The sequence below is a fragment of the Nanorana parkeri genome, unplaced genomic scaffold (assembly GCF_000935625.1).
Source record: "Nanorana parkeri isolate BGI_ZX_2015 unplaced genomic scaffold, ASM93562v1 scaffold792, whole genome shotgun sequence".
Taxonomy (NCBI): Eukaryota; Metazoa; Chordata; class Amphibia; order Anura; family Dicroglossidae; genus Nanorana; species Nanorana parkeri.
Genome location: NW_017307060.1, coordinates 605,453 through 630,686, shown reverse-complemented (window position 1 = coordinate 630,686; position 25,234 = coordinate 605,453). Strand labels below are relative to the sequence as shown.

Here is a 25,234-nt window from a genome sequence, read left to right as displayed (position 1 = left end):
TCTTGAGCCTTAACTCTTTGGGTGCCTTTCATGTGAGTATTTTGCTGTCGCCTGTGGTTCCCCAAGCATTGTTAATGTTTAAATGTAACTTATGGTATTGTTGCTTCTTGCAGGCCTATCCTGCCTGTAATTCAGTAATCTTGTCATGGTCCTATGTATACAGCATTGTGTTAGTGACAAGAGCTTGTGGTGCTATAACCCTGAGCACATGAGTATGTGGCTTCCAGGTTTTCAGCATGGCTGTTAGTGTCTAGCAGGTTCTGACAAGTGCTGTTAATCACATCATTATCTTCAGTTTCATCTGTGTTTTGTAAGGTTGGATCATGTTTTAATTACCTAACCTCATTCCCAAAGAGACCAGCTACATTCTATAAGGTGAGGGTCAGGTATGTATGAAGATAAAATAAAAAAGAGCGTGCAATGCATGGGCATAATGAATTGTAAGTTTTTCAGCCCTATTGACCGCACTGTTCCTCAGAGTGCATATGCAGGGGTTAATGGATTGTAAATCTCTCCAGCCCTTTGCTATCACTGCTCCTCAGAGTGCAAATGACTGAACTTCTGGATTATAACTCATCACCAGTACTGCTCCCCAAAGAGTGAGTAAGCTGTTCAATTTGGGATGAAAGGTCCGCTTCAAGCCGTGATACAGCTGCTAAACATGCAGCATCCTGCGTCCAGCTAGTGGATTGGATCACAAGAATTGTACAAACTTAAAGCAGTACTTGGCCTACAATCACCTGGCAGGATGCAGTGCCAGGTTTACCCTGCAGGGGCAGCAGTGAATAAACAGGAGAAGGATGGAGGTCTGAAGCCTTCCACAGTGGTGATGTACTTTATGAACTGTCTGATGCCTTACACAGTGGTGTTATACTTTATGAACTGTCAATTACTAGCCCAGTAATAGCACTTACTGGCCAGGGCAGTCCATACCTGGCCTAAGTATGGAGACTGACCTTTTGGCTGGCAATAAGGTCTCAGGGGCATGGTAGTTCTGAATAAATTGACATCAGCAGTGACTTCATAGAGAGGCTGCTATGGATATGCTGCATTGCTCATCCGAGACTGCAATTGCCTTGAGTTGGTACAGATCTCACCACACACCGATATCTAATGTCACGGGCATGGAAGAATTCACAATCCTTCTTTCTTCATTGAAACAACCAAGATTACTCCCTCCCAAGAAAAGCAAAAGTCCTTTTGAGGGTACATCTTGTTGGGTTATGTGTTCAGATGAAACACTGCAATCTTGAGGAATGCTGAATTAAGTTCTACTTGCTTAGGCCACTACATGAATGAATATAACATTGTGAAGGAAATTAACTTCTTGTGTATTACAGATAAGCATTCCACTACAGCGCCATCTACAGCTCAAAAGACATCAGTACATTAGTATACGCTGCTGCATTTCCAACACCTCTGACTAACTTGCCCAGTAGGTCTCAGGTTGTGGGAGCTTTCAAAGGTTTGAGCTTTACTTTTCAGAGTATATGCTCATAGGTCCTGTTAAGAGTTCAAGACGAACATTGTCAGGATTTTCTTCTCATCTTTCAGTCCATTCATTGCCATCAGGTTCCTTGGCGCAAGCAAAACCTTAGGTTATAAGCACACATATCCAATGGTGTTGCATAATCTTTTCCAGTCCAAAGATATCAAGCTTGTATCCTCTAATTTTCATAGTAGGACAACTAGCTTGCACTACTATGCTGAAGACTAGTCTTGGTTTGAACACTTAAACAGATGGATCAGGATCCAAATATTGCATATGGAATCACTATATTCATCACCTTAAGCCATCAACGGGCTATAGAATGCTGTGCCTGGCAGATGTGTATTCACATTCCTCCACACCTTTACTTCATCGAATGTCTTGCGCACCATTCTAAAGTTCCACTTATATTTTGGTTTGTTACTTGCCCTTTGGCCTTGCTACAATCCTAGGTCATTTTCCAAATATTACATCTAGTCACATCCTTCTTGAGTGAACAAGCATTCAAGCTATTACAGCGACATTCTGCTGATAGTTCAGCATGCTCTTACTCTGGCATCCTAAGTTAGCCTATGATCAAATTAGAAGCGATCGCCAAGGGGGAAAGCCAAAGTGGTCTAGTGCTTGCTGAGGCAGACTATACCTCTATCCTCCCCCTTGGCATCCCAAGTTGACAGGACAACTCCTTGGTGTCTCAAGTTGCCAGAATCAATTCAACTGGTGACATTGGACTTATTGGCCGCTAACAGTCTTCCAACAGGGTTCTTTAGACAAAAGAGAAAACGTTCCTTGTGGCTTTGGTTCTGGATTATTCCAAATATGAGATTCTTGGTTGTGACTGAAGGCGGCAAGTCTATTTCAGCTGTTATCTATGTCCCTATCCAGTGATCGTGTTATAAGAGATTTGTTTGTACAAATAACTTCAACAGCCCTTTGGTTAAAGGTCAGTGACAGTCCATCAAGAGGAAAATGTCTTCAGCATCTTGGAGTTCGAGAGCCTTTCAGATCCAAGGAACCTCCGTATTAGTTCAATGAACAACTGAATTATGTTTTTTCCATAGATGTAGTGTCTGCCCATAGGTGTAGGAACTGCTCACTGCTGATGGAGGTACCTCCCAAAAAAATAAAAAAGGGATTCGGCGCTGAACTCCCCAGCGTTTCCCGGCTGACACTATAAGCCACAAAGCCCTGGACGACAATGAATGTTTTCTTTTCCAGCAGTTTCCTGTGGATCAGCAACAAGTGAGTTATCCAGATCTCATCCTGATGGTAATCCCTAAGAGCACAGAGTGCAAACACTCCTTGTCAAGAGAACATTCTAAGGAAGTAGAAGTGGATAATGGAGTAATGGATATTCTATTGTGTTACCCTCCCTGTTTGTGTGATCGCTATATCCCATTGTATGCTGCCATGTACGGTATCAGGAAAACTGAAAATTGTATACTTACCTATCAGTAATGTTCCTTTCCTGATGCCAGTACATGACAGCATACAGGACCCTCCCATGGCTTTCGCATTGAGTACTTGTTACGAGAATGGTGGCCTTGGGAGGCGGGCTTTAATTTATAGTATAACTGGTCCTGTGATTGGGCTGGGGGCGGAGCCATATCCGTTGTATGCTGCCATGTACTGGCATCAGGAAAGGAAAATTACCGATAGTTAAGTATACAATTTTCCGTTATACTGTTTATACATCTAATTCTGTATTCTTACATTAACTGTACATAAGTAGCTTATGTACACACATAGATAGATAGATAGATAGATAGATAGATAGATAGATAGATAGATAGATAGATAGATAGATAGATAGATAGATAGATATCTCTATATATCTATATATAGAGAGATATATAATATACAGTGTATATATATAATCTTAAATATGCAGTGATTCTTTGGGCTCCTTTATGGCTATATATGGCATAGATATAAAAAGTGGCAAAAGCAACAGATTTACCTGCAGGATTTTTGTAGTGTTGTCCGACAAGGTCATTACACAGGCAACCTTTACACAATGCCCACAGCACTCTCCGCGTGTTGTCTTATATTTGCATCCCTGCAAAAGTGTCAAAAGTACCATTCAGTGTTCTTAGTCTCTCAAAGCATATTGACTGAGATGTAATAAAATATTTTGCACTCTGGGTACACCGTTTAACCCCTTCGTGACTGACGACGTACAGTGTACGTCGCCAGCATCGGGGCTGTTTAAAACAGACTCCCGGCGACTTTTGCCACCGGGACTCTGTTTAAACTTGTAGAGCCGACTGTCGGCTTTACAATCAGAAGCGATCCTGGCGACTTACCTGTCGCCAGATCGCTTCTGCGTCCCGAAGAAGGGGCCGCCCCCCCCCCGTGGGTACTGCAGTTTTTCGCCGTTTCACGGTCGCACGCAATCTGTAAACTGGGCATGTTGGGTATTGTTTTACTCGTTGTAACCTCATCTTTTATATTTCATAAAAAAAATGGGTAATTTGTTGTGTTTTGGGGCATTTAATTAAATTTGTCACTAAATTTTGGGGTTTAATAAGGAGTTGCGCTAATATTGCGCAACATAAAAATTTTCAACTACCACCATTTTATTCTATAGGGTCTTGGCATTCAGAAAATATATAATGTTGGGGGGTTTTACGTCATTTTCAGGCCTAAAATGTGGAATATAACATGGGTGCAAAAATGGAAAAAAGGGCCTCAGTCATGAAGGGGTTAATATAACAGGTGGCTGTGAGCAGTGGCTTTTACTTAATGTCAGTCTTTCTGTTAGGAAAAAGCAGCATGAAGGGTGTTCCAGCATTACCATCAGGCATCAGACTGTAACAAACTTTTAATAGGAAAATGAACCCACCACTGAACAGTCCTCAGTTGGACAAGCTCTTCTGATTTCCACTGGGATTAACTGGTCCTCAATAACGTCGCACTCATATTTGACACATGGTTGATCAGGTGGGCTCCATGTTTCACCAGGCTACAGTTTTTGAAAGAAACATTAATGTAAATAAAAAGTGGAAACCTCAGATACAAAAATAAATATTTTGAATCTAATTTCCAGTCCTAATTTATTTCCATCCCTCATTTAATTTCACTAAAAGGCTCTGTACTTTTAGTGAATTGTTTGCAAGCAATGCACTGCTTGTAAGAAAATGCCATGTTAAATAGCCGGACCAACTGTTTTTCTGAAATGTCATCTCCTTTAATTTGTTTTTACCTTTTACTGTCTGCAGTTTCTGCACAACAATTGGCTGTTGTCAGGCTTTCTGGCTTCAGAATAGAAATACAAACACGGATCTGGGGAGGAATTCATAAAAACATGCTGACCATGCTCCATCCACTCAGAAAAGCCTACTACATGGTCTGCAACTGTAATGTTGCTATGGATGACAGATTGGAGCATGTCTCCTGCTGCTGCTCTGCATTGCTTTTTACTAGGAGAAACTGCAAAGCAATTTTAAATACAAAGGTTTAAATTTCTCTGATAATACATATATTTTACAACATATTTAAGCATAATCAGACATAACACTAGACCTTTACTGGATACAGATCAACGAAAAAAAAGTACTCATTGCTGAAATGATATAAACTTAGTGACTTTTTTTATCTCAACTGACATTTTTTCAATATGTTGGGGTATACTGGTCTAGACTATAGTAATGTCATTGTATTCCATCATAAATATTGGATTCACGTTTGTATATACAGTGAGTGGCCAGATTATTATGACCACCCCATCAGTACTTCGCTGGGCCACGAGATGACTGCACGAGATGACTTTGTTGGGCCACCTTGTGACTCCACGAGATGTTGAAAGGTGATGCGAGGAATCTGACACTGCACTGTTGCCCTTCTGTTGTCTTGTACCAGTCTTGCCACTCTCCGTTCTGCCCTAACATTGACTAGTCGCTGACGCCAACATTTTGCACGTTCAGACCCAGATTTTCAGCTGACAGTCCAGTCTTTAAACACTTTAGCAACAGCTGCTCTTGAACATTTAACAAATTCTGCTGTTTTGCTGATACTCGCTCCATGGCTTGAGAGCCAACAATAATCCCACGTTCAAAGGCTGTTAAATCGCGTTGTTTACCCATATCTTCTGAAAAAAAACACTTCTACTGTCGTGTTAAACAACCTGCTTCCCTATTTATAATGGTCTGGCCCTCTAGCAACTTCAGCGCGAAATTATAGCTAATTTGCCTACAAACGTCAGGTGGTCATAATAACCTGGCCACTCAGTGTATATGCTAGCTCTTTTAGTGACATTTCCATTATAAATTGTTGGAAACAGTATATGTTACATAAAACATAAAAACAAACCTGTGGACAGTCTTCAGGATGGAAAGCTGGACATGGCTTGGTCCCTCCTACAATTTCAAGGGTGCTGGTACATTTGTAGGTGGTACATTTGTCTTCTGGTGGAGTGTATACCTCTCCAGGCTAAAATATGCAATACAAATGCCCCTATTGAAACATAGTAAAAACAGTGAAGCGCCACGGACTGTCAGTCCTTAATGGGAATTGCTTTTAGGCATACTGCAGGATGCTGCCCCAAAGAAGTCGGGAAAGCTGGAAATCTAGGAAATAAGCACAAAAGGGGCGCCTTTCCTTGTGCAGATCACTTTTATTTCAATAAACATCAATAAAAAACCGAATCATACTCACAAACATGAGTGTCACAAAGTCATGAGGTGAGGACTGACAAGCAGTGAGATGTCCACTAGGTGATACCAGTGTAGTGGTGACGTTAACGCGTTTCCGGGGCACGCCCCCTTCATCAGAACATCATGTTTGTGAGTATGATTCGTTTTTTATTGATGTTTATTGAAATAAAAGTGATCTGCACCAGGAAAGGCGCCCCTTTTGTGCTTATTCCCTATTGAAACATGTTCACAGACAAACAGTTCCCACATGACTGCATAGAAGTATTATATTTGCATACATACACATGCAGTATACAGTACATATATATTAGAAATGATTCACTCAACATAATCTTCAATATACAGTGATTTTTATGGCTGCTTATGTGGAATAGGATTGATAAAGTGACAATACAGACTGATTTACCTTCAGGATTTGTGTAGAATTGTCTGACAGTGTCATTACACATGCCACCTTTACACAACGTCCACAGCACTCTCCTGGTGTTGTCTCATATTCGTAGTCCTGCAACAGTCACAATAAGAACCATTTAGCTTCTCAACTTCTCAAAGCATATTGAGTGATATTTTCATATACAGTATATACTGTATATCTTGCACTCTGGATACAAGGTTTTATGTGATCACACTCACCTTTAAAATAATAGACATTGTGGTCAAATATAATCATAATAAGGACCAGCTTTAATTGTCAACCACCTGTATAAACACCAAAGACTTTTAAAAAAAGCATTATTTTATTCACAGTGCAGGGAATTGATCAAAACTGGAGCAGACAGAATCTAGAGCAGTTGCCCATGGCAACCAATCAGCATCTCTCTTCAGTTTGCTTAGGTAAGATTTGAAAATGAGACAGGGAAGCTGATTGTTTGCAGTGGAAATCTGCTCCAGATTTTGTCTGCTCCAGTTTTGATTAATTCCCCCCATTGTGTTTTTACTCCTTTTATTTTTTTATTTTTTTCCAGTATCCATCCCTTGTTACAAAACTGAAAAATGACCATTACCACTCAGTGTATTAGCTATGAATCTGACTGATGGCTATAGGAAACTCCTCAGCAGTGGCATTTATTTTGCTTCCGACTTTTTGTCTAGAAGAGATGGAGTTCCAGCCTTCAGGTGCATTCTGTGACCAACAGATTACAGGCATATAGAAGTGGCATGGGGTAGTGTATCAATCTCTGGATGAAAACTGAAATAATGCGAAGGCTGTGCTTCCTGTAAGAATTTACATTTTTAATTTAATACTGGAATACATTTTTAATAGGAAAATAAACCCACCATTGGACAATCTTCAACTACACAAACTCTTCTGATTTGCACGGCCATCAATAATATCGCACTCATATGTGGCACATGGTTGATCAGATGGGGTCCATATTTCACCAGGCTAAAGTTTTTTTATGAAAAAAACATAATTTATGTAAATAAAAAGGAGAAACTTTAGATACAAAAGAATGATTTAGAATCTATGCATCAGAGTTGTATTGCTTTCCATCAACATAGCAACCAGAGTAGCCTATTCGGTCCTGACAATGAAGAGCCTCAGTTCATTTCCCTCCCACATTTCATGCTGCAGCAAGCCTCCATACTGGATGCAATTCAAGGCTTTTGTGATTGATATACACATGCCATATAACTGAAAGTCCAAGGTTTACACATGTCTGCATAAAACTTGAGGTCAAATAAGGAAAGCTATTGCAAAGATGATGGAATCCCAGAAATTACATACAACAGATAGCACCATGATTGTCATGTTTATAATATCACTGATGCGTGACATGTGCGATTCGGTTCGTTCCAAAATTCGTTTTGGACGAAAAAAAATTACAACATTTACCTTCTCCAACATTTCTATGGTTAAAGTACAGATGCAATAGCGTAGAGGTTAGAGGACAGGTTTGCCATTGTTAAGGTCGCAGGTTCTAGTCCCGGGTAGGTAGTGTAATGGATAAAGATTTTTTTTTCTTTGCTTTTGAATTGGCATTCTCCTATTGACCTAAATGACTAAATGTAATTTTTTTTTCTCATTTTGTTTTTGGACGAATTCCGTTCATAATTTTTTTTTTTTTACAGATTGCAGAAATTTTTTTAAAAAAGCGTGAGGTTTCCCCCCAATTCATACCAGACCCTTTTGGTCTGGTAGGAATGTTAGGAGGGCCCCCCCCTTTAAAACACAAAAAAAGTGCGTGGGGTTCCCCCCAAAATCCCTACCAGACCCTTAAGGTCTGGTAGGAATTTTAAAGGGGAACCCCAGCCCCCAAAAATGGGGGAAAAAAACGTGGGGCCCCCCCTAACAGTCCTACCAGACCCTTGATCCGAGCACAGGCCCGGCAGGGCAGGAAAGGGGGGGGGCATCGAGCGCCCCCTCCCTGCACCTTACCAGGCTACGTGCCCTCGGCATTGGGAGGGTGTCAAGGGCCTCTTCCCCACAACCCTGACCCGGTGGTTGTGGGGGTCTCCGGGCAAGGGGGCTTATTTGCATCGGGGTACCCCTTTAAATAAGGGGGCACCCAGATGCCACCCCCCCATGTGAATGAGTAAGGGGTACTTGTACCCCTACCCATTCACTAAAGGGTTAAATCAAATAGTTAGTAAAAAGTCCAGACTTTTGACAAAATCCTTTAATTGAAAAAAACAAACAGTCAATTTTTGACTATTCCTTTAATAAAAACATTTTTTTTAAATGGCTCCATCGATGTAATCCAGAGTCAGGATCAGGATGCAGCACCCCCGCCGACCCGCCAAAATAAAAAAAGTCCCGCCGCAGACGACCACCCGAATTCGACGAAAACTAAACGCAAAAAAATGACATTCAGTTTGAAAGTCAACAGATGGGCGGAGCGAGCCATGACGTCACGGCTCGCTCCGCCCATTTGACATTCTCAGCTGTCAAATGCTACATATTGCATTCATATATATCAAATGCTTCTGTGGTTAAAGTATAGAGGCTATAGTGTAGTGGTTAAAGCACAGGATTGCCATTGATAAGGTCGCAGGTTATAGGGCAGGGCGTGTACAGTTTTTTTTTTTTTCATGTCTACTGATCTGCATTAATTAATCAAGCTGTACCTGCACAATCTTTGTAGTATTGTCCTTTAGTTTAATTACGCAAGCCACTGGTCCACAGAAACACAAGCATTTGTCTTCAGGCTCCACATATTCGATGCCCTTAGAAAAACAAAACATAAACCAATATTTAACCCAGTACAAATACATTTAAACATTGTTATTGGTGGAACTTTTTTTTAGCAGTACAGAGTACACTGCTTGCCAAAATTGCCATGTAATAAAGCTAGAATAGCAGTTTTTTTTAAGAAAATGTCATCCCCATGTTAATTCTTTGCCTTTTACTGCCTTTGGTTCGTGCAGAATCAAACTGTTTGGCTGCAGAGTAGTGTTAGGGTAGGAATTAAGAAAAAAAACATACTGGCTCTGCCTACTCAGTAATGCCTACTACTTGGTCTATACATTTAATGTTGTTATATAAATGAGAGATGGGGGTATGTCCGTGACTGCACTGTTCTGCCTCACAGGGGCTTTGTCACTAGGGAGAACTGAAAAGCAATTTCAAATACAAAGGTTTGGAATTTATAGATAATCCATATGTCACAACATTGAGCATCAGAAATAAAAAGAGATTTACTTGCTACAGATCAGCTTTAAAAATGTGCATATTGTTGAATGTATCTAATTGTAGGGATACTTTTTATCTTAACTGAATTTCTTTAATAACTTGTAGGATAATAGTCTAGGCCAGGGGTCAAAATTTCAACTCCTGAGCTACTAGCCAGGCTTTAAGAGTTACTCGCCACCAGTTGCCCACCTAACCCCTACCCTGCCCTTAACTCCACCCCTAAACTCACCCTCTTAAATAATCTTATAAATCACACTGTTTGATGTTTTATGCAAAATAAAGTTACAAAAATAAATATTAACAACTTTAACAATTTTACCATAATTGAGAACATTTACTTCATATATACTGTGTGTTATAACTCCGACCATATGTATGGACTATTTACTTCAGTCCATACATATTTACTTCAGTTCACTTAGATTTAGTATACCCTACTGTTTATAATAGAAATTTTTTGTTTTTATGAACCTACTAAACGTTATAAAATCTATAAAATCATTGACTCCTATACTGTTTCTATATCATATTCTGTATTCTCACATTGACTGCATAGAAGTAGAATTTTGGTTTACATATATAGACATTGAAATGTTATGGAAGTAATTAGCTTGACACATTTTGAATATACATTCATTTATATTGATTCATATATGGCTTATGACTCAATAACAGATTTACTTTCAGGATTTGTGTAGAGTTGTCCGACAGTGTCATTATACATGCCACCTTTACGCAATGTCCACAGCACTCTCCTGGTGTTGTCTCAAATTAATTCATAGCCCTGCAACAGTGACAATAGTAACCATTCAGTTTCCCAGCATCTCAAAACATATGGACTGAGATGTAAGTATATATTTTGCACTCTGGGTAGAGAGTTTCATGAGATTGAACCCACATTTTTATGCTAAGGTTTCCAAGACAATAAACATTCTGGTCAAACATATTCTGCAAATGGACTTCTTCAAATGTAAATCTTCTTCATAGGCCTCCAAGACTTTTGGAAAATTCCCTTCTATAATGTATCTATCTATCTATCTGTCTATCTATCTATCTATCTATCTATCTATCTATCTATCTATCTATCTATATCCATATATTCATTGGACACATTTTCTGGTGGCTGGGAAGGATATAGTAAACAGGGAACATCACTGGAGCTAGTGGTGCCCTCTCCCCCATATCCTGCACATTGATGATGATGAACATCTAGCCCCAAAAAATGTGTTTGTTTCTTTTTGGATCAATTACATTTTTTCCAGATTTAGGATTTTAGATCTGGCTTGTTATTCAGAAATCGGATTGATATTAATTTTTAGTTTTCGGTTCAGATCGATCGATCCCTCTCTATGTGGAAATATTATTCAACACCTCACTTGCAACATGCCCCCTCGCTACCACTTCGCCAGCACCCCCCATCCCACCCCATCATTACAGTACCCTCATTCCCCTTCTAACCACCTGCCCAACACTGCACCTTCACACTTCCCCCACGCTCTCACCACCAGCTGACCATCATCCTCCAACTCCCACACCTACACATGAACTCACACTACTGTGTTTGATCCTCCTCCCTTTCCCCTGCTCTTACCACTTGTCCCACATGCCTCTACTTCACTCACCACTGCACCAAAGTCCACCTCTGTACTTGCTGCCACTGTACTGTTGTATGCCTGAGCACTCACTGCTCTCCACTACTGCATATATTGGCTAGTCATGTATATAGAAATTCAGAGAAGTGTTTCTCCCTCTCTCTGTTCCTTAGTATGCACCTCTGCACTCTGCCATCGATTCAAATAGCCTTCCAAGGCAGTGGCTGCAGCTACTAAGTAAGCAGACATAGTCAGTCTCAGACACTGTGCACTAATCCAAACTTACTAAACCAGTGCCAGAGATGATCCATACTAGCAGGACACTAGAGACAGAGAATGCAGCCTTTGTATATAAAACATTAGGTAGGTGGTGCCTGGGAAAGGCACACTCATTGCAATACAGTTGAAAGGTTCAAAACATTAATAAGAGAACTGTACAGTTGGTTCAAATCCAGACAGAGGGAAAGCCTAGTGCCACCCAAGGCCGCATGGAGTAAAAAGGCTATAGTAGTTTCCCTTTTTACAAACAAAACATATTTCCTCCTGTATAAGGTTCTCTACTCTAACCCCGCCCACCACCTTCATTTTCACCAGCCATTACTACCTTTTAAACCTGGAAGCTATTCTCTAGAAGTTTAACAGAAAAAATATTCTCTATTTATTTTACTTTCACGTTAAATATTTTACCTGAAATGCAACAACACTATTTATAGCTACACTCCTAAACTATTAAACCTATCTATATCAGGCTTAAAATGCGGGGTATTCTAAAACCCCATTTCATATCCCATTCTTTTCCTCAACAATAAAAATAGGATTTACTTTTAATAGGAAAAAACCTACCAGTGGACAGTCCTCAACTGGACAAGCTCTTCTGACTTCCACAGGGATGTGCTGGTCCTCAATAATGTGGCATTCATATTTGACACATGGTTGATTAGGTGGGTTCCAGGTTTCATCAGGCTAAAATATTGTTAAAGAAAATAAAAATTGTAGAAATGTAACAAAAGTGCATTCTAAATGTTATTGTTGTAGTACTCAGAAAAGCAATCAAAGTTGCCTATTTGGTTCTATGGATTGAGTCTCTGTTCAATTCCCTTCCACATTCTATGTCCCTACAAATCTCCATACTGTGTGCAGTTCAGGAATTATCTGATATGTCAGGAACATATCAGATATTTTTATTATTATAATTAAAGGAAGGCTGATGCATGGATGATGGAATCCTAGAAATAATATAGGACATATACATTCAAAATTGTCATATTTTTGCACAGTGGCATTGATTTAGCAATCTGTACCTGCAAAACCTGTGTAGTATTGTCCTTCAGTTTTATTACACAAGCCAATGGTATGGTACACACTGACCACAGCATTCCCCTTCAGCCTTTTCATATTTAGTGCCCTGAGAAAACAAACATTAATTGGGAATTGAACCAGTACAAATACATTTAAAACACAATTATTTCTGGAACAATTATTTTTGAGCAATACACTGCTTGCAAAAATATTCCATGTAATATAGCTGTTTTTTTAAAACCTCTTCCCCCCTGCTATTTCTTTACCTTTTACTGGCTGCAGTTTCTACAAAAAATGGCAGTTGCCAGGCTATCTGGCTGCACAATGGTAATACAGGAACTGGTCTAGGGAAGGGATTCAGAAAAACATACTGGCTATGCTCCGCCCACTCAGTAACACCTACTACATGATCTGTAACTATATTATTGCTATAGATGAGAGATTGTTCTACACTGTTCTTACAGGAGCTTCTGTACACAATGGCCACAGGTATGCCCCTGCTACCTAGTACCAGTTATCAGTAAGGGAAACTGCAGAGCAATGTCAAATTCAAAGGTTTGGAATTAACGAGCAATCCATATATTTCACAACATAACTGAGCATCACAAATAGAAACAGAACTTTACTGGCTAAAAGATCAGCTTTAAAAAAAAGTGCACATTGCTGAAGTCATAAAATAACTGAAACTCTTTAATAATTTGTAGTATACTAATCTAGAATAAAGTAGTGTCATTTCATTTTTTCCCAGGATGATGGATGTTGTGGTCTTAAGACCAAATTTAATTGTCATCCTCTTGTATAGACCTCAAAGACTTTTTGATTTTCTTTTATTTCCAGCATGTTATTGCTCTTCATGTTTACCTTGCACTCAATGCTCTAGCCTTGTTACAAACCTGAAAACTGACCATTGCCACTGAGGATATTAGGTACACATTAGAGAGCCATTCAAGGATTACTTGAGTTGCTGTTGCATTCAGTATGTCTTGTATGGGAAAGCAAAGCAAATCAAACATCTAATGCAGCTTTGAATCTGGAATCTGACAGATAACTGTGAAAAACTTTTTAGCAGTTGTGGAAAAGAGTGGTTCAGAATCATCAGCAGGCTTGTTCCAAGATCAACAGATTACAGGCAAAAAAAAAAAAGCATGCAGTAGTGCAGTACAGCAATCTACTGAAATACTTAGTTGGAGGGCTGTGCTACTCGTAATCATTTTTATTTTCAACTGGAATTGACTTTCAATAGGACAATAAACCTACTGATGGACAGTCTTCAATTGGACAAGTTGTTCTGACTTCTGTTGGGTTGAATTGGCCCTCAATAATGTCACAATCATAACTGACATATGGTTGATTAGGCGGGCTCCAAGTTTCACCTGGCTATTTTTTGTTTAAGAAAAGAACATTAGGCATGTAAATACAATGTAAAATCCTCAGATACAAAACAATATTTAGGATCTATATTTCAGAATTGTAGTGCTATAAAAGTGGCCTATTTAGTCCTGAGGATAAAGAGTACCACCAGAATTGTCATCCTTGCTTAGGAGCCATAGATGCATTGCCTATTATAAAATCATTCATTGGCTCCACTAATACATCCCCTCTGACCCTTCATAACCTCAGGTTCTGGGACAGGATGAACAGTGGTGGTACTTTTGCCCCTGTCCCCGCTGTTCCCTCTTGGGGGTTTCCTGTGGTTCCCCCCTGGTGAAAATGTATCTTTTTTTAAACACTGGAACTTACAAGGGGATTTTCACTGCCATCAATTTCTTAGCCAGAATACTCTAATGCCCCTTATGGAGCTAAAATATAGATATGGATAGTTCCCTATGGCTGAATGACGTTATAGACAAACTCATCACTTCTTCACAAAGACGGCCTCCGGCCTCCAGCCCATGTCCTCCCTCACTTCCTTGGAATCTCTGTGTGTTGGCTCTGCTTCTCCTGGCCGGTTAGGTTCCATTTTTTATACAATGCTCTTATCCCATCTATCACAAAATCGGCCAAGGTTTGTACAGGGGTGGGAGAGGGACCTGGGTCATCGATTCTAAGACAAACAGCTGACCCTAATTTATTGCTTCATCCACAAATCATCCATGGATTCTAAAATGCAAGAAACTAGTTATAAAATTTTGTCCCGCTGGTACCGTACTTCTTTGCGCTTGAGCTCCATCTGCCCCAGTGTGTCCTCTCTGTGTTTGAGGGGGTGCGGGCAGACCGGTCACCTCTGACATCTTAGGTGGGAATGTCCTCTTCTGCAACATTTTTGGCAGTATGTTCGATCTCAAATCAAGGTTGTCACAGATATTAACTTACTTAATGATGCTGCTTATTTTTTGTTCGACCTTCCCTCAACATCTGTGACATATTATAAGACTGGTGTTCTGCCTCACCTACTAGACGCAGCCAGGAGACTAATACCCAAACACTGGAAGCAACCCAGGGTTCCCACTAGATTAGAATGGATTTCACAGGTGACTACCGGTAATATTCAAGAAGCTGAGGAATGGGTTGCTATGTGTTATGACTGATCTGACCATTTTTATGCCAAATGGGCTGTTTGGCTGCACTATGTTTCTCAGTTTACCACTGATCCAGACACCTGAACACAGTCCTCGTATGCTGCTCTACATGCTCATGTAATATAGTATTTCTCCCTATCTGCACTAAAGAACCTTTATGCCTTTATGTGCCAATTACATATGATGCTCAATACATTATCTGTGTTCCCCAGCTTGAGCCTATTGGTTAAAAAAAAGTGGGTGTGTTTACCCACTTTTGGTATTTTTGTGTTTGACCTGCTTGATGTTAAAGCCCTATCCGAGTGGCTGTTTCCCCCTTATTTGGATGTCAAACTGTGGTCTATGTATGTTTTTTTTTATGCTGAAAAATCCAATAAATAAAGATTATATCATAAAATTCATTCATTGGCAGTCTGTACCTGTAAAATATTTGTAGTATTGTCCTTTAGTTACATTATGCAAGCCACCTGTACACATGTACCACAGCATTCCCCTTCAGTCTTCTCACATTTGGTGCCCTGCGAGAAAGGAAGCATTAAAGCTGAAGTAATGGAATATGTAAAGTACACAAATAAATGGAGCTCTGTATCCATCAATAGATAATTAAATGTATTTTTTTTAATGCAAGCAATATAAGTACACACATTTGAACTGGTATCATCCTCTTGCAATGCCATGTATAATAGCATTCAGACTGGGGGAGGGAAAAGCAGTACAAGGAGACAATCTATTGTGCTGCAGCACAAGGAGTATGCTAAAAGAAAGAGACATCCTAGTGGCAGATAGATAATCTCACCAGTGTTCTGTTTTTCTATTTACTGTCCAATCGCAGGCTGGGGGCGGAACAAGACCTGTAAGTGTCACTGAATTGCAACCAAAAAAATCAGGTCTCATGTCCTGTTAGACAGGGCTGTGCTGTAAGGAAGTGCTGTTTAAATCTCAGTACTGCATGCAGAGAATACAAACCCTTTGACAGGTAAAACAGTTCTCCTATAGGTATTCCATGTGTGTGTTTAGCTGTTTGTCTGGGGTTTAGCTTTAATCAATATATGAATCCGTAAAAGAAAATGTAAATTATAATTCCAGCAGCATATTTCTTGAGCAATACATTATATATAGAAAATACAAAGGCTCCCACTTAATTAAACATCATAGAACAACTGAGAAAATGCATGATCTAAGAAAAACTAATAAATCCAAATTAGTATTAAATACAAAAAAAATAATGTATTTTGAATAATAAATATACGTCAATAAATTACCAAATGTGCACATATAGACATTATACATTATAATTACAATACATTATATATGTGGACTGACAGTTTTTTCTGAAAATGTCATTCCAGTGTTAATTCTGCGCCTTAAATACTTGACCTTAAATACATTTTAAACATGTTTTATTGTATTCCTAGCTTGCAATTTCTTTCACTGATTTTTTTTTTCCTATAATGTCCTTGCATTGTTACAATGTGAAAACTAATAATTACACCTAAGCCTATTAGATAAACATTAGAGAACATTTTTTATGCAACAAGCAAAAGCCACAAGCGTATTTGAGTAGCTTTTGCCTTTGCACTGACCTAATGCCTAAAATGTTTTTTGTAGGATAGGGTACCCCATCCGATTTGATATAACTTTATCAAACTAAGACAGCATGCTGGTCTTTAATAGTGCATAGTAATACGAGCATCAATCAAAAAGTAATGCCTCCATGTCTTAGATCTATTAGGGTGACTGTGAATGTTCATGTACAATGTTATAGAGATGTCCTTACCCCACTAATATATGTTTTTCTTTTTCATATTGAGTGAATAGAACCATGGATATGCTACTTACACAACTATCTGTAATCGAATTTCTAGTGAAAGTGGATTGCGCATCTAAAGAAATTCGTAATTGGCTAAAGAATGTTTATGGCGACGCTGATGTGGAATTTCGGTTTCTCCTTCTTGGAACTTTTTTACCCAACACCACACATTGTTAATATCCACTACAGCGTCCCCATAAGCACTAATCACTCAATCTGAAAAATAAAAGCATACATTAGTGGGGTAAGGATACCTCTATAACATGGTAAATGAATATTCACAGATCTCAAATTACAGACATGGAGGCATTACTTTTTGATTGATTCTCAAACTTTATAAAATTCAAATATTTGTATTTTATAGTTTTAAAAACAGTTTTGTATACCTGCAATCTATATTCACAATATTACATTTAAAGTCTGTGGGGGTGATTTACTAACCTAAACACACACACACACCAGGTGTGTGTGATTTTCACACAGAAAAACGTATTTATCAACCAAAAAGTCTCTAAAAGCATATTTCCACTAATGCCATATATGGAAAAATCATGCACATGATGCATATATAATGCTGCTTCACAGTTTAGACAAAAATGGTTAGCTCATGCATTTACATTCCTTGCATTCATCAACGCAAGCAACACAACATAGAGCTAATTTACCCAACATCACCTTGGAATTCCTTCAGGGCTTTGCACAACACACCTGCTGGGTGTGTACACATTACAAAGGTGTTTAGATTCCACCCATAGATCATGCTGGGAGGGAACACACTGCAGAGGTGTATACACGTTCGTGGTGTGTTTATAAGGTTAGTAAATCAACCCCTATGTCTCAATCTAACTCTGTACTAGCTTTGTTTTGTTAAGTATTACATTCAAAATCATACAGGTCAAACAAAAAACCCTGAATTACTTAGTACTTAGACTAGAATTCACTTTTTTTTTTTGAAAAACTTTTTATTGATTTTGAAGATGAAAAAACAAAAATCGATCCGTTATCGCGGCCATCTTGGAGGTGGCTGGTGATCTCTTGGCCCGTATCGGGGTGCCTCTACCTCGCGGTCCCGCGCGCCGTTTCGCTAGAAATTTATCCATGAACGGCGGCTAGGATGACGTTGATTCCGATGTGTTGGTCAATGTAGTGCCGGTATGCCAAAGTAAGATTTTATATAGGGTATATTGCCCTGACTGTGCGGGAGCTCTTTCCTCTGCGACCGCTACATCAGGCGCCGGAACCGGAAGTCTAGAATTCACTTTTAATTGGAAAATAAATCTACCTGTGGACAATCTTCAATTGGAAAAGCTCTTCTGATTTCTGTAGGGTTAAGCTGGCCCTCAATAATTTCACACTCAAACTTCACACATGGTTGATCAGGGGGGGCTCCATGTTTCACCAGCCTACATTTGTTTTTAAAGGAAGAACAATATTTGTGTAAACAAAATAAATAAAACAACATACAATACAAAATACAAAAATACCAGATTTAAAATCTAGAGCATAGTAACCAGTGTGGTACATTTGGACCTGAATACAAGCCATCATACTGGATGCAGTTTAGAACTTTTGCAATTGCTTTGAATTGTAATATCATTTAAAGTATGTTTTACAAGTCTACAGTTCCATGTACAACATGGAACAACCACCAGCACATCAGAGGGTTCCTTCAGTTGCGCATAAGCAACATTTTTGACTGAGCTTCGGCACCACTCAATCTGGTCATTCAGATACAGCTCCTCCCCTCCTGCCTCCTTCACTTGGCTTTTTGCAGCAGGCAGTTTCAACTGCTAACTTTTTTACAGGAGGAAGTGCACACCAAGGTGGCGATGTCACTTCCTATGGTGACATCAGTGCTGTGGGGAATACTCCATTAACCGCTATGAAAACAAGGAACACAAACCGAGAAGTAATGGTCACATGACTGCAAATAGAAAGTAGGAAAAACCGCAAAAGGTAATTTTAGCCAGATTTCATATAAACCAGTGGAATAGCGTGATAAGGTAAAGTTAGAGCTAGCTTATGGGACATTAGTGTGATGATGATATTCCAGCTACTGTAAGGTCCATTAAAGCTATTGCATAGAAGATGGAATCCCAGGAATGACTTACGACATATACCACTAGAATTTAAATCATTGCTTAGGTTCCGATGCTTTAATCAACCATCGACAGTGGCTATAACCGCAAAAGCATTTGTATAATTGTCTATAAGTTTCATTATGCAACACATAAAGCTTAAGGTAAGCATAAGGAAACCCCAAGTGTCTACCTTAAAGAAGTTGTGCTTTTTCCATGTTGCATTTGAACCCCTCCGATTTACAGTATTTAAAAAAAAAAAACATTGGTACATGTCTCCAAGGGCAGTTCCCAGCTCTCAATGTTTTTTTTTTTACAGTAGTTTTTCTTTTGGCCCTTAAAATGGCCAGCATTTTCAAACAGGATTCACGCCTCATAGATGTCAATGAGAATCACATAGATGTCAATGGGAATTCAGATTCCATGAATTTCAAACAGGATTCACCGAACCATTAGCAGATCGAACTCAGGCAGATTTGTTTTTATATTCATACTCCTCCGCCCTCTCAGTGCTACCCCAGTCATGTGTTATTGTATTTTGCTAGAATGTAATGGTAGAGTTAGGGTGAAATGAAACACAACAAGGTTGTAAAATGCTTAAAATATTGTTTTATTTAAATCAGATTCTGTGCTCTGGAGATACACACATTATCCTCTAGACTCAATGGCCCACCAGAAAGAATGTAGAAGCCTATCACAATTTTCCATTCAAATAAATAAATACAGCAGAGTTCCCAGCCTCAGAAAACACAGGTTTAAAGCAGAACTAAACCCTATTATCCTTTACATCTGAAGGTGGTGCCATCTTAGCCTCTGTTTAGATCTGCAGTTGCCATTGCTCTGCATGCATGATCAGCCATGACATCAGCCATTTGAGGGCTTGAAAGAGTGGTTGAGGACTGACATAAGCTCACTGGCATCTACAACAGTTATCACTAGAGGCATGCCTTGAATTTGTGGGTTTCGTTCTGCTTTAAGAATAAAAATTAAAACAAAAATGAAAAGTAAAATCCTTCATGTTCACCCGTTAATGAAATCTAGTTTAGCCAACTAGATTTATCGAAATATATTTACTCTGTAAACAGAATCATATTTTCCCAAAGCGACAGTATGGTTGCCTTCATTTAGTGAAATGCAAAATGGACCTGAGATTATATTGTCTTATTGTCTATTGGTCAGGGCTTATTCAACAACTTTTTAAAATGGGAAAATAAAATAGAGAAAAAATAGAAATATACCACAGAATCTGCATGCAAGGATGCAAGTATACTGTGTTATAGCTAATTATAGGAAGTGATGCAAAAAGCAAAGTTTGTTTAAAGGTAAACCTAGCAATAGTTAGAAATCCCATGTCATATCTAAATTAAAAGGGCAGTTGGAGACTTCATTGAGGAGATGTTGGCAGTCAGGAAGCAAAGCAAGGCCCATTGGACGAGAATATTCTCCAGAGCATGTATATGTTTTTTGATGTCATTGTTCATTTGTTTGCTTGCTGCTGTTGTTCCTGACTGACAGTTTGCTGTTCTTCCTGTGATATGGAGGTCTGAGTGCCATTATCACATTCTGTGGTGGTACAGCCACACTCCTCAGCATAGAGGTAAGTGTAGACAGTACTGGTTCCATCCAGACATTTCAGATTCACTTCCTTCTTGCTTGTTTTTACTTCTTGACAACAGCTGCACTTGTGCTCCATTATGTTAGATTCAGCAGAGTACCTATGAAAAGGTCAAATTGTGAGATTGTGGGTGCAAGAACAATGATTCGATCTTTCCAATGATAATAATCAGATTAGGAAGAGAACATGAGTCTATCCAATAAAAAAATGAAAAAAGTGAAAACATGCATACATGTAACTCTGAAGCCATCATAGGCAAAACACCCTTTATAAAGGGTTATCCAATTTGCTCCAACATCCCCTAAGCTATTCCCTGGATCAACAATCTATGTTTTTATACTTATATATAATATTAACTAGTTATTTTCTGTGCATTTAGAAACATGTGCAGTTTTTTTAATACAATCAGGAAAGCTGGCTAGAACTAGAACAGTTATAACAAAATGCTTTCAACTGTATATTTAACAGACCGATCTGGTCTGGTTTACCCTTCTAGGGTATACATTTTAAGCTTTGAAAATGTTCTCATCTTGGAGTAAGCATTGCTAGCAGAGTGTCTGTAAAGGGTACTTTTAGATCACTTTTCAGTGTAGATATTTTACTAAACATATCATAACAACAGTATCTTACATGGACGATGTCATACAGCCACCACCACAGTATGAAAGCTCCACAACTTGATCTGATTCACAAGCTCCAGACTTGATTTGACGAGACTGTTTATGAGCCTGGCATCCTCTTAGGGCAACTATAAAGCAAATCACCAAGAATGTTACTTATAGTGAATATATGGCAGCAGTCATGAAATATATCTGAATATTAACAACACTGTGAATGCCGAAAATCAGTTAATATTATATGATAAAAATTATTATTTTTTCTCCAAAATGTCATCTTTTGATAGCATTTAAATAAGGGCTTATATGAAAGCAATTGCCATTCCTAATCATTGATTGACCAGCAATCACTCAGAGAATTCCTCCAACTGTAGCCACAGATAAAGAAAACAAAATCTCCAGGTCACTTTGCACCCCTAAGGGTGTTGCCATTATGAATATTAATGAAGGTAGGGAAGCTTGTGCAGAAAGAAAGCAAAGCATTGTGGAAAAGGAAATATTGCACACCCTACATTGTAGTTTCCACTGTGCACAACAACCTGTGATCTACACTAGCACAGCACAGAGGCAGCTATTTAAAAAAAAGCCATGTGGAGACTGAGAGGGCAACTAAAAAAAAGTATGTTTTTGTGTTTCTATACAGCAACTGCATATGCCTGGTTCATGTACACTTGGTGTACATTGCTGGCATACCTTAAGTTAAGTTATTCATGGACATTATTTAACTTGAATTTGATACTGGAGATTTTGAAATGTTCATCTAATAATTATACAGTGTGTTGAATAAGAAACCTCACAAAAGTTGAGGCACTAAAAGGAACGGAAATATTATGTGTACATATTGGTGTATTATTACTCAATAGACAGGCAAAAATAAGCCTGCATTTTTGGTTCACAACCTATGCACAGGTCAAGGGTATATGTGTGTTGGGTGTAAAGATCTTTTTTTTATCTGTTATCCTCTGACTGTTCATCTTTAGCCTCATTTAGTATTTCTACTCCTGTCTCAACAAGTATTATCTAAAAAGGCACTCACCATCACAAGTCTTGCAGCAGCCATCTTCTGTAGTCCTGATTGTACCCTACAAGTTAAAAACAGAAGACTAGTAACCATTTTATCACTTGCAAGGATGTTGCATTTCTTGCATAGTCCCTATTAAACATTCTAAGGATAGTAAGCAAGTGTAGACTGTATTAAGAAAAAACACAGTCCAAAATACCTGCTCTTTAATCATTTTACATGCAGGTAATAACTAGCTGTACACCACATTAAATCACTAACATGATCTATATATGCTTGAGTTCTGTAATTTGGTGGTGAATATTGGCTATTGCCAACACCCATGGACCTGCAATCTGCATTTCAAGATTCCCAGTGGCATAAAACTACGTCAGGCAAAGGTGTCTGATGCTTTTCATTTTTGCCATGAGCAATACGCTGCTCGTAGTACTATAGAAAAGGGGTCAGTTATAGGCAATGTGTCACAAAGAACTGTGTTCAGACTCAGACCCATAAAAGGGTCCCTCCCACAAATGCCATTAACTGAAAATACCTGATTGGATGCTGCTGGGACCTTAATTTTTTTTTATCTTTATTAGGGGGACATCTGCAGTGGCACAATCTGAAGTGAAGCCATTAAGAAAATGTCCTGTTACATAGGCAGGCTAGCTGTTTCTCCTAAAATATAATCCCCACGGTAATTCTTTACCACTTCCTGTCTGCATTTTTGCCCAAGAAATGGCTATAGCCAGACTGTCTGGCTAGAAAAAGGGAATACTGGCACTGTGATGGGTGTGAGATTCAGAAACATACATTAGATATGATCTGCCCATTCAGGACACACATCACAATGCCTGTAAATGTAATGTTACTGAGAGATGGGGGTATGCCGGTGACTGCTCCGGTCTCTTTCACAGGGGCTTCTGCACACAGTGGTCACAGGCATTACCTGCTTCCCCATACTGACTGTCACTAAGAGAAGCTGCAAAGAGTTTTCAAATAAAAGAGGTTTATAAATTAACAGGTAATTCACACCATCATTTTACTAGCTACAGATCAGCTTTAAAAAAGTGCACATTGCTAAAATTGTATAAACTTAGAGTCAATATTTATCTTGACTGAAATTCTGTACACATTTGAGGTATACTAGTCTAGACTAAAGTAATGTTGGTGTATTTTGTTTGAAATATTAGTTTCACTTTTGTATACATTTTTAGTAGCAATGGCAAATTGCTAAAAAATAGTACACATTACATGGATACAAACCTCCAAACAGTCTTTAAGATTGAAAGCCTGGCATGTTGTGGTTTTTTCTTTAGTATCAAGGGAGCTGGTACATTCGAATGAGGAACATTTGTCTTCTGGTGGAACGTACACTTCTCCAGGCTAAAAAAATACAAGTTACTACTGAAACATGTTCACAAACAGGGTAAGGGATTTTCCTTCACATACTTTGGTAAATTAGACCCACTTTTCCATGTGCTGGAAGAGGTCATCAGATGTCTGCTTATGTATAAAGATAATTCACCACATATACATACCAATGCAAATCAGAGATAGAAGCTGAGTAACAGATCCACAGAAATAAACTCTAAACCCAATCATAGTCTACAATACAAATTATATTGATTGGAGCAAAATTCACCATATTTATTCCCAGATAATTTTTCTACAAGTCATTCTGAATTGAGAAAGCTAGTCAGAGGACCAGTTAAATGTTTTCAATAAAAATACAGCAAGTCCAGTTGTCTTGATTTATTCTTAACAGACAGTCTACCATACAGTTTCTACATCATATTTGATTGCATTGACGGCAAAGCAGTATTTTTTATTTTAATAAAATAAAAAATGTAGAAGTGATTGACTTGATTTGATCTTAAAATGACAGTGATTTTTCTGCTTCCTTATAATAAAAAAACGTATAAAATTACAATGACAGCAGCTGTACCTTCAGGATTTGTGTAGAGTTGTCCGGCATTTTCATAACACATGCTACCTTTACACAATGTCCACAGCACTCTCCTGGTGTTGTCTCATATTTGTAGCCCTGCAACAGCAACAACAGGAAACATTCAATCCCGTAGCCTCAAATATAATCACTGAGATGTTATTGAGAATTTTTCACTCTAGGCACACAGTTTCATATGTTTACAAATCTTATTAATGTTGTCTTTTTCCAGGATAATGGACATTCTGGTCAAAATAACTATCATAATGACCAGATTCAATTTTCAGACTCTTGCATAGGCCTCATAATCTTTTTGAAAAATGTTTTCTCTTCCCCTAATACCCCTCCATTGTTACAAACCTAAAAACTGATCATTACCACTAGGCATATTGCATAAACATTAGAGATAAATTTCAGCCTGTTCTAAGTGTCTTTTGCATCCCCACCGATTTGAATGAAAACGAAAAGCAGATTAAGCTTCCAATGCAGCTTTTAGTGGCATTTAATTTACATCAGAATTTCTGTGTGGAAGAGGCAACATATGTGTTCCATCATCAGCAGCAGGTGCTCTCCAGGATCAACAGATTACAGACATAGGGAAATAATAAACTAGTGTAGTATCACAGTGTCTGGATGAAAAACTGAATTACTCAGTAGGAGGGTTGTGCTTCCTGTAAGAATTCAAATTTAAGGCATAATTTAGACTATAATTCACTTTTAATAGGAAAATAAACCTACCAGTGGGCAATCTTCAATAGTACAAGCTCTTCTGACTTCTGTTGGGACGAACTGGCCCTCGATAATGTCACACTCATATTTGACACATGGTTGATCAGGTGTGCTCCATGTTTCACCAGACTAATTTTTTTAAAGAAAAGAACATTATGTATGTTAATACAAAGTAGAAATCTCAGATACACACAAAAATTATTTAGAATCAAATAATTTTGTAATGTATTACAGCTATTTATATAGCAC

General features: G+C 38.6%; 1 protein-coding gene across 1 annotated transcript in view; it reads right to left on the bottom strand.

Annotated features, from left to right (window-relative positions):
• LOC108793936 (mucin-5AC-like) overlaps positions 1–25,234 on the bottom strand; it is a 117,504-nt gene that overhangs the window by 43,994 nt on the left and 48,276 nt on the right. Inside the window, exons 49-58 of the mRNA XM_018564897.1 lie at positions 24,995–25,114; positions 24,257–24,355; positions 23,575–23,694; positions 22,345–22,390; positions 21,322–21,439; positions 20,590–20,791; positions 12,214–12,333; positions 9,214–9,312; positions 6,551–6,649; positions 5,801–5,920 (exon numbers count right to left, since the gene is read on the bottom strand). Of these exons, the coding sequence (XP_018420399.1) occupies positions 5,801–5,920; positions 6,551–6,649; positions 9,214–9,312; positions 12,214–12,333; positions 20,590–20,791; positions 21,322–21,439; positions 22,345–22,390; positions 23,575–23,694; positions 24,257–24,355; positions 24,995–25,114 (1,143 nt within the window). The remainder of the gene's footprint in view (positions 1–5,800; positions 5,921–6,550; positions 6,650–9,213; positions 9,313–12,213; positions 12,334–20,589; positions 20,792–21,321; positions 21,440–22,344; positions 22,391–23,574; positions 23,695–24,256; positions 24,356–24,994; positions 25,115–25,234) is intronic.